The 18,339-nt window shown below is 30.5% G+C and overlaps 1 protein-coding gene across 4 annotated transcripts in view; it reads right to left on the bottom strand.

Annotated features, from left to right (window-relative positions):
• Positions 1-1,836: 1,836 nt before the first annotated feature.
• LOC143072060 (protein rolling stone-like) overlaps positions 1,837-18,339 on the bottom strand; it is an 18,722-nt gene continuing 2,219 nt past the window's right edge. For 2 of the 4 annotated variants that reach the window (XM_076246840.1, XM_076246841.1), the window contains exons 2-5: positions 9,110-9,326; positions 8,206-8,425; positions 6,716-6,820; positions 1,837-5,791 (exon numbers count right to left, since the gene is read on the bottom strand). In XM_076246840.1, coding sequence (XP_076102955.1) covers positions 5,409-5,791; positions 6,716-6,820; positions 8,206-8,425; positions 9,110-9,313 — 912 coding nt within the window. In that variant the 5' untranslated portion in view covers positions 9,314-9,326 and the 3' untranslated portion in view covers positions 1,837-5,408. Of the gene's footprint in view, positions 5,792-6,715; positions 6,821-8,205; positions 8,426-9,109; positions 9,327-11,411; positions 11,563-15,606; positions 15,674-18,339 lie in introns of those variants that run through there. The other 2 variants (XM_076246843.1, XM_076246842.1) reach the window with 2 other exon arrangements.

Below are 18,339 nucleotides of genomic sequence, written 5' to 3'. Positions count from 1 at the left end.
TGAATTATTGAAAGGTGTACATATAAAAATAAAAAGATGTGGTATGATTACCAATAAGACAATTCTCCATTGGAGACCAAATGACATTGAAGTTATCAAATACATACCGTACAGCCCTCAACAATGAGCAAAATGCATACCCCATAGTAAGCTATAAGTGACCCCAAAATGAAAATATAAAATAATTTAATTTAAACTAGAAAACTAATCATCTGTTTTATGTATAAAACCAATAATCTAAAAAACAAAGATGTCACTTAAGATTGTTCATTGGTGAAAACTTTTGTGGTTAGGTCTGTTTCTCAGATTTATGTAGTATAAACAAAAGGTCAACCATTATTGGTGTATTCAAAGTTTACATGTCTGGAAGGGTTTGTCTGACCTTGATGTCATTTACGTTAATAATCAATAAAGAAATCATTAATAGACTGTTGGATCTGTTGAAATAGTTTTCTTCTTGGATATTTCTTTGAAAATTAATATAAAACAGAAATTTAGATGAGATCCATAAGTATTCAACTTGACTGAAATGTCTTTGTACTTTTTTCACCTTCATGAATTGCCATTTTTATCTATGTTTAGCTAACAAGGCCATATGTTATCAATTGGAGTGATGTAGTTGCCCTTTGTAAACTTTGGGGGGAAAAAATCTGTAAATCAAGAAACTGTTGACACAGATATGTGTCTTGTTTATATGCACGTTTGATATAATACAAAAGTTTCAAAATCAATTGACCATGCCTGATGAGGCTGGGCCTAAATATCTCCATAGAAATAAGCCAACGCTATAACTACTGCACACAAAATATCATGGGCATCTCCAAAACTCATCTTCCCTAGCCAAGGCTACAATCCAGTCCCCTCTTTGCCACTCTTTGTAGATTAATGTAGAATTATCTACGAGATAATAATTTTCTTTGGTGACAGTTGTAACTGGCTGCATCCAACAAAAAGAACCTTTAAGATGATGTATATCTGTAGAACATGTTATTAACATGATTAAACGATTGCCATGTGTTGATAGTGCAACCATTTTTTACCTCCAAAACCCAAGAAGGTATTTAGTGACAATTTTATTATTCAATATCAACTAATTGAAGTTACTGGGTATGTTTCTCAAGCAAAAGTCAGAATGACAACATGTATTTTCAGTTCCTGCTTTACAAAATTTGTAAACACTAGACACAACCATTTTACATCTAATAAAGAGAGTTCAAGTGGTGCTATTGGTCAAGACTGATGTAGTTGGAATGGGTGTGACTTTTTGACCTACTGATGCTGCAGCATTATAAACTGCCAAGCCTGGAGAATATGGTACTGGAGTGTTACCCTTGTTCTTTTATAAGTGTGTTCTTAACTGTTTGATAATATAAAAAAAATAATTTCATGTGCTAGTCCCAAGTAACGAACATCATCTTCAGTTATTTTTCTGTCATATCTCATTGTTTATTGTTATTTTGAGAATTGGTGTTAAAGGCAGATCTTTCTGTTCAATTTATTCATAACTTGTGTGGACTCATGATGGTTCAGAGTTTGATGTTGTTTGGACACTGGCATAGGCGGATCCAGTGGGGGGCCCGACCCCCCTTTCGTGGAAAAAATTTGGTTGATTATATAGGGATATACTGAAGGATGACTGGAGCGGGCCCCCTTAGGTCAGTCAGCGCCCCCCCCCCCTTTTTAGGAAAAGTTCTGGATCCGCCACTGACTGGTCAGTTATTAAAGACTGTATGTTGCCCTCTTGATGTATTTTCAGCTTATTTTATTTGTTGGATTGCTGTCTCATTGATGTCTACCCTAAACTCCTTTTATTCCAATTCAAAAGTAAACAAACAATCACGAAATATCTCATTTTATTTGATTCCTAAATATCACATTTATATAATGGCCATCACAAAATGTTATCTTGTTCATTATGTAAAATGAAATTAATTTTATGTCGTAATGTATGAATGATCTGTGTAAAGTTTAATTTATAAAACTGCAAAAATACAGGAATGTACTCTTACTACTATATATACCATGTAACTACTAAGATTGACTAATAATCAACGAAAAGAAATATTTGCTTCTTGTAAAATACTTTTTTGGTTTAATTGCTTGTTTATAATTTTAAATCTATAAAATTACAAGTATCTTTGTCTCATTATTGAAAGAAACATTGATTTAAGATCTATGACAAACTTTTTTATAATAAGCAAAAAGGTTTCAAAAATAACATGTATTTCATTATTTCCATTAAATCAGTACAGTAATAGTTCGAAATGTACAAAGACTTGCATGTTAAAAATTTGTAATACACACAATTTGAAAAATATTGAATGAAAACTTATGTGTCAAAACGACTCGCAAGCCAAATATGTTGGTTCACCAATATGATAATCAGAAAAATAAAAATAATTCAGCATGAGAATTTAAATTCTTTAAAAAAATCACAGCACCATGATTAATATGAAAAACAATTTCAATTATGACATTTGATTTTGGCAAAACATTTCTGCAGTGAGCTCTATATATTAGTCAATCCAAATATGGATATCTTGGTCAAACAATAAATAAACAAAACTTATATAAAATAACCAGGAATGAAACTGAAACATTATCATCAGATTTATTCAACTCAAATGTAATTCACTCTGTTCAGATCGCTTTCAAAAATTATTAAACCAGATCAGTACCTTTTTTTAATTTCAATCCCCAGTATTAAGTCTAAACTTTTCAGAAGCAGTTTGATAAAGATATACATGAGTTAAATCTAATCAAAATCAATTCTTGCAAAAGCATGTAGCTAAAGCTAGATAGCATAGAGATTGAGCCAAAATTATTAGGAACAGAAAGTTGGTTGCAGTTCTCTGAAGGACCATGTTGAAGATAGAAAAGATAAGTGGTCACACTATATTTTCCATGGGCATATGCACTTGGGCATCATGATGACCTTTACAGATAATCTTTATTTTTAATTGTGAAATTAGCAATTCATGTTTTTTCTTAAGAATTCACTGCAATAAAGTTTTGCAAAGAGTTACCTCCCCTCTTGTATTTGATGAATGCTGTTTTAAGGTCATTCAGATCACTCGTGCATCTATTCTTTCATGGATGTCTTTGAGTTATCTTTTATATTGTCAATAACTTTGAGTAATCTTATATTGTCAATAACTTTGAATTCTATATATATAATTTTACACTTTGCATACTTCCCTTCTACATATAAATTTGATTAATCTTTCCCCCCCACAAAAAGTTATATAAACAAGGGAAATCATTGATGTTTATTGTTGACAGTACTTCACATGTGATTATTTTTGTCATGAGTTTGTTTGTGAGAAGTCCTTCAAGCATATTTATAACCTAAAGAATTAGGCTATAATTTTAAAACATCATTTACTAAAATAAATTATGGTAAATATATCAGACAATATTCTAATATAAAAATCTCATACAAATAAAGACACATGAATGACAAATACATAAATTGCATTGAATTGTATTAAAGAAAGGACTAGCTTAAGGGGGTTCACAGGTCTAAATCATTTATATAGGATTTCTCTATATTTTTTCTATAAATGAACTTTATTTTATAGTAAATAGAAAAATAAAATTAAAAAAAATGGGGTCACCGCTCATTTGCGCTCACAATCTGCCTTCGAAAGAAGCATACATGTTTGTAAAGGTGTTTTTTTTTCTGTTGAACTAATAGAAGAAATAAAGGTAATATCGAAATAAAAAAAAGAAATTTATTACAGAAATCGCTCAAATTTTACAATAATTTAGTTTAAGTACAGCATATATGGAAATTATATTAAAAAATATAGGTCACCGATGAGTTAAAAAAGATATTTCAATTTTAAAGCCAAAAAATGGCATTTTTCTACCAAAGGGAGATAATTTGGAACTTTTTCAATGATGTATACATTTTGAAAGTCATCTGGGGCCAACGCGAATTAATTGTTTTGAATAATTTTTGTACCATATGATAAAGAAACAACTACAAAAGGTAATAAATAAAATTTGTAATGAAAAACAAATGTTTAATTTTTTTCTGAAATTTTTATACCCTCGAGCCTCCTTAAGGTGGTACCTAACACTACAGGGAGATAACTCTGTAAAATCAGCTAAACGTTTTAATAACGTTGTGTTGGTAAGGGAATATTAAGCTTCTCAATGATCAAAATAAGTGTTTGTCAAATTGCTATGTAACCAGTGTAATTTTTCTGATAAATTGGTTGGTTCAAATTTATTGAAATTTTTATTTTTTTGTCAAAGGGTCAAAGTAAATACTACGTCAAAATTTTATGAAAATTAAATGAGCCAAATTAGTTTTAGTGAAAGTGTTCGGTACCACCTTAAATTGGGAATGTGTCAAAGAGACAACAACCAGAAGATCAGAAGAGCAGAAAACAGCCTCATGTGTTTTTGTTTTTTTTTTTATTGTTTAAGTTACCTGTTGTAGCCAGAAGTTATTTTTCAAAGTTGATAATGCTGATATATTGATAGATATTGGCACAATACATAACACAAACTATACTGAACATACATAGTGAAATTTCAATAAGAAAAAAATGGCATATTTATAACAGAAGTTCATGCATGACATAATGATAAACTGCTTCTAAAAAAAACACTTTGTACTTTAAAATGAAAAAAAAAACCCTCTTGTTCTTTATATGAAAAAAAATATTTAAGAGATTCAAATGAAATACAAAGTTATAATATCTGTGATTTATATACCAAGGAAAAACAAAGGGACTGACTATGTAATGCAACTTTAGCATGAATGAAAAAATGAATATAAAACTTTAGGTCTAAGTAAGAAATATATCAATTTTTTTACTTTAAATAGTTTGAGGCTTGTCAAGGTTTACTGAGCCTTTCAACTGTTGTATGACAAATACAATAAAGTTGATATTCTTCAGACATTGAACTATTATAATGTTTAAATACTGCAGCATAAAATAGCTACAATTATTGTGATGAAAATGTTAATATAAAAATAAATTAGATTTTTTTTCCTTAAAGGAACCCAAAATTACTTCATACTCATAGCAAAACACTATATTATGCCTTGTTCACACGTATATTAAATTCAAATGGGAATCGAATTGGCTATTCGCGTTCACACACTCTTCTTTTTTAAACGAACAAAAAAATGTTTCGAATGCGAATTAAATTAATTCGAATTACGTGTGAACTCAACATTAAACAGATCTTCTACTTCTACATTTGATTTTTCAACTTCTTTTTTGACAAACATGGACAGTAACATTTATATTGACTAAACAATAACAAATAAAAAATTAGCTAAGGCAAGTATATAGCTTCAATATGAGCAATTGCATAGCTCCATTTGAGCATTATGGAAATATAGGCTTGAAAGACAAATTAGAAAAAATATAATATAATACTGAAGTCTATTTATCCCTGTTATGAACAAGTGCTTCCCTTTTATCCATAGTGGTCAAATATCTATGAATAAACACCCTGAATCTGTACAGAAAAAATACAAAGCTGTGTATTAAAGGACAAACTATAAAACATATTGCCATTACATATATAAATGCTTTTTTCGGTGACTGACCATAATTAAGAACAGTGTAAATATATGGTTGTCCAAACTGGTTCAATCCTCCAAAGGACCAGTAAATTATGGTAAAAATAACGTAAGTGAAGCCTAACAATGAACTCTGGTAAACATGGAGTAGTCTCACAGGCATTCTGGTTATAAATGTATCTAACAGGATAAATGCAGCATTGATGCCATGTGTGTTTACGTTGATGAAATTATATCCTGTTCCTGAAAGAACAGAAAATTATCATGAAATTTGAAGTTCATTACTCATACAATCATGGCAATGATTACTACTTTTGTTTTTAGGAACTTAATTTGGTTGATTTTGTAGGGGTATTTTTGAGGATGTCCATGTACTTTTTGTAAGTTTAATATTTAAATAAACAAAGATTTAAACTACATTTGACAAAGTATTTCTTTTTATGCCCCATTTATGGACATTATATTTTTCAGTCTGTGTTTGTTCGTTCACTGTCGGTGCGTCTGTCCCACTTCAGGTTAAAGTTTTTGCTCAAGGTAGTTTTTGATGAAGCTGAAGTGCAATCAACTTGAAACTTGGTACACACGTTCGATTAAAACGGTCTTTCTAATTTTAATACCAAATTAAGAGTTTTGACCATAATTTTACGGTCCACTGAACATAGAAAACGATAGTGCGAGTGGAGCGGAGCACACTATGGACACATTCTTGTTTTATAATTTATTAACTGTAGAAACATTATTTTTCGTCACGTGTGGTTAAAATTTCGTGGTTTTGTCACTTTATAAGATTTCTTTGGGATTTAATTTCGTGGTTTTCATTAAATGGAAGTGATATTATATGAAGGGTAAATTTTTGTGGGGTTTTAATTACGTGGATATATTCTTTCCATAAAATTTAATCCTCCACGAAAGTTTCTGCTTTTACAGTATCTTTATAATCGCCAACAACCTTTAAACAATTCTTCCATAGGCTACTATTTTGTGCAAGGATTAGCAAAGAACAAATAAAAAAAAAAATCTGAGCTAAATGACATCAATGCAGCTGCATATTTAGCCTAAGTATGTTTTTTTTTTACAAAAAATCATTTTGTAATTATCAATTATCACAAATACTTTAAATCATACTTTTTTTTTAATCAATGAAAAGGCCTTAAGTATTCAACTCACCATCATAAGCTATAACCCAGTATAATATAGCTACTATTGGTGCAGAACCTACTGAGATGTTATACAAAGTCCACTGCCATTTCAATCTTTTAATCATCTGTAAATCTGTAAATAAACATGAAAATATTAATAAATTATACATCAATCATTGTCAATGAGACAACAATCTAGCAGGATAAGAGCCATCTTTTTTTTTTTTTTTATTATTTTGTAATGTATTTCTTCATATTTTTCAGTTTATTTTAAGAACTGACCTTGACCTTAACCAGAGTGACCTCAAAATCAACATTTAATGTGAATATTGTTTGAAGTTACAATCACACATATAACAATTGATTTAGATGTTAGACACCACTTTCCTGCACAAAATTCTTTTGGTTTATTTATGTAACTATGACCTTTACTCCAGCTCTTGTGACCTCAAAACCAAAGTCAAAACAATGAAGCATCTTCCTTTTCTTATATTAGCCCATACATCAATGTAAGGTTGGAATCTGATAAAGTATTTGATATTCTCCGGAAAACAAGATGACAGTTAGATGGGTCGAAAGCATTATACCCTAGCTAGTGTTGGGTATAGATGAAAGAAAATAATGATGAAATATATGAAATGTACCAGCAATGCAAAATTAAAAAAAAAAATGATAACAGAATGGGATTAATGTGTAATCCCAATAAACAATGACACTAGAATGCATTAGAATAAATACATTTGCACCTAAATTTAGGCATAAAATTATTTTTCAAACAGTTCAGGTTATTAATTTGTATACAAAATCACACAAAGAAATATCCCCCTGAAGAACATAATGTGTGATGTTGAATTGAGTGACATTATGCATCAAATTTAAATTATCAAGACTTTCAGACTATCAAATTGCAATTACTAAGTAAACATGGTAAACATTCTATTTAATTTCTTTTTCTAACCTTGAAATTTGAAATTTGGTGATTTCATTTCTTGAACAAATTGGTACCACAAATCAAATTGAAGTCAGGATTTTATTTACCTTGATATACAATAATACATGTAATTAAGGATTATTTTGGGAGTGTGAAAATGTGTCCGTTCGAGCAGAATGTAATACTCAGGTGTTAGATAAGGCAAGTTACACTGTACTTTGATCATGTAGATATAAAGAACAATTTTAAAGCTCTTCTCAACCTTAGACTTCCTTTAATTACAATGTAAATTTCTTTGTAATATTTAGTCTACAGTGAGTGAGTTCAGTTATATTTATTATTCATGTGATACCAGCTTTCCTGAATTATATGGTTAAAGGTGTCAGAACCATAAATTTAAATGTATTTTCATGAATATTTGATTTCTTGATTTTCTCAAGGCCTGCATATAAGTAAATTTTTTCTATAGGCTTGTATGCAGGATGTGCCAAAATCATGAAATCAAATATTCATGAAAATACTTCAAGATAATTGATATCCATAAAATTAATGAATACATAGTTTTATATTAGTAGCCATATCAATACCTTTTTTCTGCCTTTTTAAAGAGATGTAATGCCACACATTATATGCCCTCAGGACCTGACATGCTGTTAAGGTATATAGAGACCAGTAGGTTAACATTATAAACATTTTCATCTTCAGCGTTCCTACAATTGCTGAGTACATCACGACAAACAGGAAGTACAAGGCCACTAAGGTTCTGTAGATTGCATAGTTGACGGAGTCATTTTGATTTTTGCACCACTATAAATAAAACAAAATCTTTAAAAAAATATTCTCAAAATGTTTCAGGCTCAATTTAAAATATTTAATCATTGTGTTGAATCATTTTTTCCCCTGGAATTTGTGGGTTTAAGTAAATCCTAGATTTAAATGTTCAACAAGGTACACATTTTCTATCAATATGAATCTTTAATGGATACTTTGGTAAAACCAAGAAATAAAGTTTAAAAGAATATGCAATAGTTCCTCAATCCACCAAAATTGATATCCACCAAAGAAATTGGTGCTTGAATCTTGTCTTTTTTTGTGTTACGGTCTCATTATTTACTTCAAATTTTCTTTATATTTACATAATACAATGTAATAAGCAAATTGAATACAGTTTATTGGTGTTAATTAACAATGCATGTGTATGGCACCAAAACTGTCAGGTGAAGCCAATCAATTAATGGGTTACTTAATTTTCAGTTTAACAGATATTTCTTTTAGTCAGAAAAATGCCGAGATTTTTGCGATAAAAAAAGTGATACTTATTAGGTGTTTTTTTTTAAGTAAACTGATGCAACATCAAATCATTTGCTTATCTACTTAAAGATATATGACAATTTTGACAGCACTGGCTGTATATCTGCAGACCACAGCTAAATTTGATGGTGGTTAATTATTTAATACACTGAAAATACAACAAGTTCCTGTCTATTTTACCTGGGATTTAACAAAGTCTTCTGGTCTGTCATATTCCAAACTGTACCTAGGCTGGTATGGTTTCTTTGACATAGACCCATCTTGTGTTCCTTTCCGATCATTCAATGAATAGTATGCATATCTTGTGTAGGTCTGCATTCCTCTCTGTAGGGTCCGCACACCCCCATGGGTTGCCTGAACAAACTTTGCTGTTATCTTGAACATATTGTTATTTCACCTAAAATGAAGGAGTAAGAAATCATAACAATATGTATGTACTATTGAACTTCCTTCTTTCCTAACAAATAGCTTGTCCTGGGTCTAAATTTACACTCAAAGACACCCTGTACTAACACAGAAAACTTAGCTAAGTATTCAATAATAGTTACAAAATGTAGGTCACTGTATATATATCATGTATAGAAACATATATATATATGTGTCTTCAAGCCACAAGATTTAGTTCAAACACAATTATGTAACTTATTTTGATGAAACATGTTTTGATCCAATAGCTAGGTATAATTTGCTACTATAAGAATCTTAAACATTTTTGGATAATTTGAAGAAAAAAAACCTGAAAATGTAGTTATTTGGATATTTAATTCTACCTTTCCCTCCATTTCAGTATTTTTAGTCAAAAAAATATACCCACCTACAAGCTTAAAGCAAATTTCAAATTAAGGTTCAAATTAGTTTAATTATTTCATAAGTTCAGATATTTATTGACTGAGTCATAATTACAAATATAAATTAAACCAATCAAAACGAAACTTCACATCAATTCTCTGAAAGTTATCTTCTATCTTTAAAATCGTACTAAAATCTTCCTTAATGTGTAGGCCAACATTTAAAATATAAGCTGCACAATATCAGTCTAAAAAATGTTGATCTTGATAATATATATTGTTTCCTTCAAGCTTCCTAATCATGTTTGTGTAATTTCAATTTGAATTCATTATTCCCTTTATAGCTTGCTTAAACCTATAATGGTTTGCTTTTATAAATTGTTACTTGGATGGAGAGTTGTCGCATTGGCACTCATACCACATCTTCCTATAATATATATGTTTATCTTAAAATTAATATAACAAGTTTCAAAGGTTAAATCTGCAATAAAGTGTTTTTAATCATTTTAGGCTCAGGATTTAAACATGAAATTGGTAGAGCAATGTATATATCATAAGTGATATTTAATTGATGGTTAATAAATTTATAACTACTAGAACACACCCGTGATATCGCGGGTCCGTGACTGAATTAAAGTATATAACTATGCGCAAGCCTTATCTTAGTATTAGTACTGTCATCTGATAAAGTCATGCCGATTATAAGATACACAATTTTCTCTGCTTTCAAATCTTTCTGTTTGAACCCATCGAACTGGAACTTATCAATTATTGGTAATATTAAATATTTGGAAAACAAAAGGTCCTGGAATGGAGTATTTTTTAATCAACAGCATTGTCCTATATTAGTTATAAATAAAGTTGAATTCTTTGATTCGCTGTTTTACGTCATGCCCTCTAACAAATTGAAACTTATTTTTAGTCCAGATTTTTAGTATTCGTATTGTTATCTTAGAAAGTCTTACGGATTAAAATACTACAATAGGTAACAATTTGACAATTTAGTAGTGTCAACCCAGTGATTATGACCCGTTTATATAGAATATTAATCCTGAATACACCGTTTGGTGGTGCGCCTGTCAGATGCGGAACGTACAGATAAGGTAATAGGGAACAGGTGATTATACTATTGGTATCGGTATCGGACTCGACCCGGAACTTCCTAATTATTGGCGATATTAATTACGTGGAAAACAAAAGGGCCTGGAGTGGTGTAATTTTTAATCTACACCTTTGTACTATATTAGTTGTATATAAAGTTGAATTCTTTGATTCGTCGTTTTTACGTGATGACGGCTGACAAATTGGACCTCGTAATTTTAGTATTATAGATATATGATAATGTAAGTTATAACTTACCATGCTTACAGTTAAGATGATTGACAAAATCATAAAGTTAGAAGACTTTTAAGACAGCTATTTGCTTTTTATTGAAACATTACTTTTATATCATGTATATCTAATTAAGATTGCTTGATGGATGATTACTTTCACCAGGCAACATATTCAAGTTGAGCAACAAAACTTTAAACATCTACATCATACTAAAACATGTTCAAAATGTATATTAAATCTTGAATAACTAAATGTTATGTCCCTTAGAACATGCAGAAGCACAACATATTTTTTTGTTTATACTGCATATAAACATTCAGTTAAATTATAGTATACACATTTTCATATTATACACATACCTTTATACTTTCAAATCTTTCTTCAAATATTATAGATATATGGTATCGATCTACTAATATATTGAATCAAGATAAATCTAGTTCCTCTTTAATTCATTTAATCAGACACAAGTACGTGTATTTTTCACATTTTCACATTACACGTAATTCCAGATCTGACTACATTTATGTGGCAATACCATTAATACAACATTGTGCCAACTAAACAACTTTTAAATAACCTTATTACTTATATACAACAATGACTAGGATAGGTAAATATTTTGAAGTTAATGTACTGAAGCATATAACCTAATTTCAAATAACAGTCTAACTGTAGGTAATTACTATTTCATATGGTATGAAATGCTAGCAGTTTAAGGAAAGATAAATTTAAAAATAATATTGATATAATTTAATAGGTAATTTAAATACAAATGCAAACTTATAAGATATTAAATTTAATCATCTAATTATCATTTTATTTAACTAATATTTATTAAATATTAGAGAATTATGAGGTTGTTATTGAAATATATATTTAAAGGTTTTTCATGTTTATGAATTTTTGCAAATACATTTACAACCAGGTGCTCTGCAGGGCGCAGCTTTATACGACCCCAGTGGTTGAACCCTGAACAGTTGGGGCAAATTTGGTCACAATATTCAAGCTTGATTCTGTCTGAATTTGGATTGTGATCAAATTTTTGACATAATATAGGTTTTTGTCACAAAATTAATGTGGTCAAAGATCTAACAAAACTATTGCACAATACTTGCAATACTGTGCAATTGGAGATTTCTTGAATCTTTTCAAAATTCGAAATCGGAAAAATTTTGAAAAAAAAGGAATTAAGCCCTTCAAAAAATGGTAAACAAAAAATCCCCCCACCCAACTTTTTAAAACCCCCTTGGAGCAATAACCCTTAAACTCAATCCCATGCTTTCCTTTGTAGTATGGAACCTTGTTGTACAATTTCAGAGAGATCCATACACTTAAACACAAGTTATTGTCATGATTGTTTGGAAACTAGAAACATGCTTCTTTTTGGCCCTTTTTTAGCCTGTAATTCCTACATATTTTGGGCAATTAACCCAAAACTTAATCCCAGCCTCCCCTTTGTTATAATGGTAAATTGTGATACAATTTCAGAGAGATCCATACAATTACACACAAGTTATTGTTTTGAAACTAGAAAAATGCTTGTTTTGAATAACCCCTTGTTGGCCCTATAATTCCTAAACTATGGTCCCATAACCCCTAAAATGAATCTAAACCTTCTGCTTAAGGAATAACAGTACTGTAGTTGAAGAGTTGCCACCGTCAATTGTAGATTTGATGGTCGCAAATGCAGTTTTACTGGCGACGCGTAGCGGAGAAAGTAAAACGGAGATTTGCGACCGTCAAATCAAAATTGATGGTGGCAACTCTTCTACTACAGTACTGTTATTCCGATTCTAATGCATTACAAAAAGAAATTATACGATAAAACTTGGAAAAATGTCTAAATTTGACAAATAAAAAAAAAATCTGCGAAACTTCATGAAAGATTTTGGCGCAAAGACGTCATAGGTAAACGTGACTTCATACAAAGGAAAACTTACAAACTGGGGGTTATTACGTAAAATGGACGCTTCAAATTCGGATAAATTTACATTAAAACGGCAAATTCGAGGTAGGTGTTGTTTTATTTTCGATTAATGTAGTAGTAATCAAACATTTATTGATTCAATCATTTCAAAATGGTTGTCCCTCCTTAGTTTCGCCTAGTCAACTGTGGATTAAACGGCAACTTTTAGCCAATGAAAAAAATTGTTACATACAAATTTCATTAGAATTGTGGTTTTAAACATTGCGGTTTAATTTCAGAGCAATTGAAATACTTCTACACAAGTTATTATCCTGAAACTAGAAAAATGCTTGTTTTGGGCCCCTTTTGGGCCCCTAATTCCTAATCCGTTGAGACTTTCGTCCCCAAAATCAATCCAAACCTTCCTTTTGTGGTATTGAACCTTCTGTAAAAATTTCATGAAGATCTATTCACTTAAACTAAAGTTATTATCCGGAAACCAATGTGTCTTCGGACGAGGACGACGCAATCATACCAATATACGATTCCAAAATTTTTTTGGGGTCGTATAAAAATGTAACTAAAAGTTTAAGGTAATAGTACATGTTGATATACAATGTTATAAGCATTATGATAGATGATGATGAGTGATCGGAGTTCATATTTGGACAGATCACAAGTTTACTTATGATCATCCATACATCATGTACATTATATATATATACTTAATAACAAGTCATTACAAAATAGTATAATGTTTATATCACAACAAACAGGTGCTCAACATAGCAGAAAATATATATCTTTACATCTAGTGCTTTAGGGTCAATGAAAATTATTTTGATTTTGATTGGAATGTAAAATAATATAACTGTATATATATGGTAATAAATGTACATTTTGTTTAATTTTGTTTGATTTAAAGGGTAGTAATTTAAAAGGGTTAATCAACTATAGATAACACGTTTGTCTTTTCTGCTAGAAATCACAATATATTATAAATTCAATCTGGACAGATGAATATCAGTATGACATGTACCATATTTTTTCAACATTTAAAATAGAATAGACTGGATTCATTATCATTCCTTGGATACCATTTTCAAGGGTAATGGTGATCCATAAATTCAGATGTTGAAAGAAGTACAATTTGAGTTAACTATCATGACTATAGGCTTGTTTGTAGACCATGGTAAAACCAGATGCTCCACCATGTCCACAGGGCGCAGCTTTATACGACCACAGAGGTCGAACCCTGAACAGTTGGGGCAAGTATGGACATAACATTCAAGCTGTCAAGCTCTGAATTTGGATTGTGATTAACTTATAGTTGACTCAGCATAGGTTTCTGACACAGAATGAATGTGGTCTAATGAACTTTAAATTTACTTTTTTTGCTTTTGAGCAATATACTATGCTGTTGAATATTAATCCCCTCAAAAAAAATATTTGAAGAAATTTCTGAAATCTGAAATGAGAAAAATTATACTCCCCTAATTACGAGAGAAGCATCATTTCTTAAAACAAAATTTCAAGCAGTGTAAAAGAGGTAATCAAACAAATATATAACAGTATTCTTTAAATGGAATTGGATTACCTCCCTTACACTGCTTTTAAATTGTCTAAATTGTCCTTTAACAAGAAAAAAACATTGTTTTCCCCCTTTTTTGCCCCAAATTGCTAAATGATTTGAGCCATAACCCCCCCATAACCATCCTTTTGTAGAATGGAAATTTGTAGTTTAATTTCAGAGAGATTTATACATTTAACACAAGTTATTGACTGAAAACTACAAAAATGCTTATTTGGGCCCCTAATTCCTAAACCTTTGGGAGCATAATCCCAAAAAACAATCCCAACCCTATTCCTTCAGTGGTATTGAACCTTCTGGTAAAAATTTACAGAGATCCATTCACTAAAACTAAAGTTATTGTCTGGACTAAATGTGTCTTCGGACGACGACGCAAACGACATGATATCATTATACGACACAATTTTTTTTTTACGGTTGTATAACAACAAAATCAAATATCAATGAAAATGAATGAATCCATAATATAGAGTCACTTCATAATGAGATAGATAGATGGAACAATGTATACTCTATAAAACCATTATTTGATGTAGTTTTTTTTTAATGAATTTAAACCAAAATTTGTTTTTCTCTCATCTGCCAGTGATTTATACAAAATTACAAAATATATCTCAAATGAATAACATTGGTGGATCCAGGAAGAAGGTCCCAGGGGTTGGAACCCCCCCCCCTTTTTTGGACGATCAATGTATTTGAATGGGGACATAAAGTTGGAACCCCCCTTTTTCAAATGGCTGGATCCGCCCCTGAATAAGATATATTTATTTATCTATATCTAAAACTAAAAGTGAGGCACAGAAACAAGTAACTAATACAGATGCAACCTAAATATTATTTTCATAGATAATTTTTTAATGATCTGCATGTTCTTTACAAATTATAAACATAATAAAGATTTGGTAAAATTTGACCACAAAATATTTTGAACATTTCATCATGTTCATAGCGGGTAACCTATAAATGAAGTAAATAATTCAGGAGTTAGTTTCACAAAATAAACAAACTTACAACTAAGATTAGTCGTAAGTAATGAACAATTCAGTGTACTTACAATCAATCTTGATCTTTATCCTTGCAATTTAGCATACGCAGTATGCAATACTGGTTATTGGTAAACAGGATAGAAAATACAAGTTACAGGATAGAACATTTTAGAGTGGTAAATTACATCATTAACATACTTTCCTGTTACCAACAACATATTGACAAAAGAAAAGCAATACATTGTATGTGAGGGAAGTATTTGATGTAGAATTCATTTGAAAGAGTAAAAAATACTGTATATATATTAATACAAAAATTTTGGTGTTTTGGACTTACCATGTTGGTGGTAATTCTTACAAAATTTTCGTGAAAAGTTTAAGAGGTTTTTTTTCAATATACCATTAGCACAGGCACTTGTCTCAGAATTTTTTTGTTCATATATACCTTGTTATATTAAGGTATATATACGAAAAAAAATTCTGAGACAAGTGCCTGTGACCATTAGCATGATTAGAAAAAATTGATGTATCATGTACATGCATTGAATTTATTTCTCTCTTGAAAGCCACTTTATTTTTCATGAAAAAACAAGCTTAAAATTTTATTTATGCATTAAACAAATAAAGTGAAAAAAAATCCTCTCTGACACAGGTAAATCATGTATATGGTACATGATAGGTATATCAGTTACATATATTCAAACATGTGAATGATACATACATTACATTATAGGCAAATACATGTATAAATGCATCACCTATCAAACAAATTTTCAATTTTGTGTTTGAGAACATGTCATAAACATAATTTAGATTGAATTTTTTTATATGCTGTTCAAAATAATTGCAGTTGTTGATAAATATTGGGGCTGAAAAAGGGGGGGGGGGGGGTTCTGGCCTGGGGGTTCATTGGGTTGGAACCCCATTTAATAAAACACCAATGCTTTAAAACTGAAACATATGCACTCATACCACATCTTCTTATATCTATATATGATGGTTGGGAGTCCACCCCTTTTTTTTTTTTAAATATCTGGATTTAATAGGCCTTGTTTTGTAGGTTTTGATCTGCTCATGAATAATGCTGTCCAAATAATTATGACATCTAGTCATAATTATTCGATGTACACAAATATAAAATGAATATAGAATGTAGATATTAAGATATTAAGAGTTCTATTTTAGGAGAAAGTCCATGTGTGTAATGGTTTATTTCTTCCTCTGTGATATTTTATCCTGGGGATAATTTGTCACAGTAATTTTTTCCAGACATGGTATTTCACAGGTAGTTTTTTTCCAGAGGAGTGAAAATCTATCTGTGTTATGCGGATAGTATGTACCGGATAGTATGTACCAGTATATATTTGCTGTACCATATTTGTCCCATTAACTACTATGTAAGTTACTTCCAATCAATAAATACCTGACTTAATTATAAAATGTTTCACAAAGGTAGAACAAATTTGCATAATTTATCAAAGGGCGGTAATTGTAAGCAATTTATATTTTAAAGAATTTATAATATAATATACATGTATTTATATACTGAATCTATTTAATAGTGAAATTTTTTCTTGAATCTTATTTTTTATATATTCATTTATATAAAAAGATGACTAAAAATACAAGATGTTTTAAGAAGACAGATTATAACATTTCACAGATAAATACTATCCAGCTGTTAAAATTGCTTTTATTTCAATATATTGTTATATTATGATTTATCTGATTTCCATATAATCAACAACTACATCTTTGTCCCCAGACAAAACGATTTATATAGTTAACAAGAGTGCACATGCTGAAATGTCTCGCCTTCTATACTAATCATTGATATTATGTTGATAGTCCTAAGTATAAAGCTAAGCTTTATAACAACTGTACCATAAACTTAACATTAACCAAGATAACTAAACAAAGACCAATGAACCTTGAAAATGAGGTCAAGGTCAGATGAACCATGCCAGGCAGACATGTACAGCTAACAATGCTTCTATACAACATATATAGTTGACCTATTACTTATTGTTTAAGAAAAATAGACCAAAACACAAAAACTTAACACTGTGCAATGAACCGTGAAAATGAGGTCACGGTCAAATAAAACCTGTGCGACTGACATAAAGATCATAAAATATTTCCATACACCAAATATAGTTGACCTATGGCATATAGTATTAGATAAAAAGACCAAAACTCAAAAACTTAACTTTGACCACTGAACCATGAAAATGAGGTCAAGGTCACATGACATCTGCCCGCTAGACATGTACACGTTACAGTCCTTCCATACACCGAATATATTAGCCCTATTGCTTATAGTATCTGAGATATGGACTTGACCACCAAAACTTAACCTTGTTCACTGATCCATGAAATGAGGTCGAGGTCAAGTGAAAACTGTCTGACAGACATGAGGACCTTGCAAGGTACACACATATCAAATATAGTTATCCTATTACTTATAATAAGAGAGAATTCAACATTACAAAAAATTTGAACTTTTTTTTTTCAAGTGGTCACTGAACCATGAAAATGAGGTCAAGGACATTGGACATGTGACTGACGGAAACTTCGTAACATGAGGCATCTATATACAAAGTATGAAGCATCCAGTTCTTCCACCTTCTAAAATATAAAGCTTTTAAGAAGTTAGCTAACACCGCCGCCGTAGCCGCCGTAGCCGCCGCCGCCGCCGGATCACTATCCCTATGTCGAGCTTTCTGCAACAAAAGTTGCAGGCTCGACAAAAATATCATCATAATCAAATTCTTCCATTACTGTTAACAGTAGTATTGCAA

The sequence above is a fragment of the Mytilus galloprovincialis genome, chromosome 4 (assembly GCF_965363235.1).
Source record: "Mytilus galloprovincialis chromosome 4, xbMytGall1.hap1.1, whole genome shotgun sequence".
Lineage (NCBI taxonomy): Eukaryota > Metazoa > Mollusca > Bivalvia > Mytilida > Mytilidae > Mytilus > Mytilus galloprovincialis.
The sequence above is the reverse complement of the archived record's forward strand: the minus strand, read 5'-3'. Positions and strand labels throughout refer to the sequence as shown.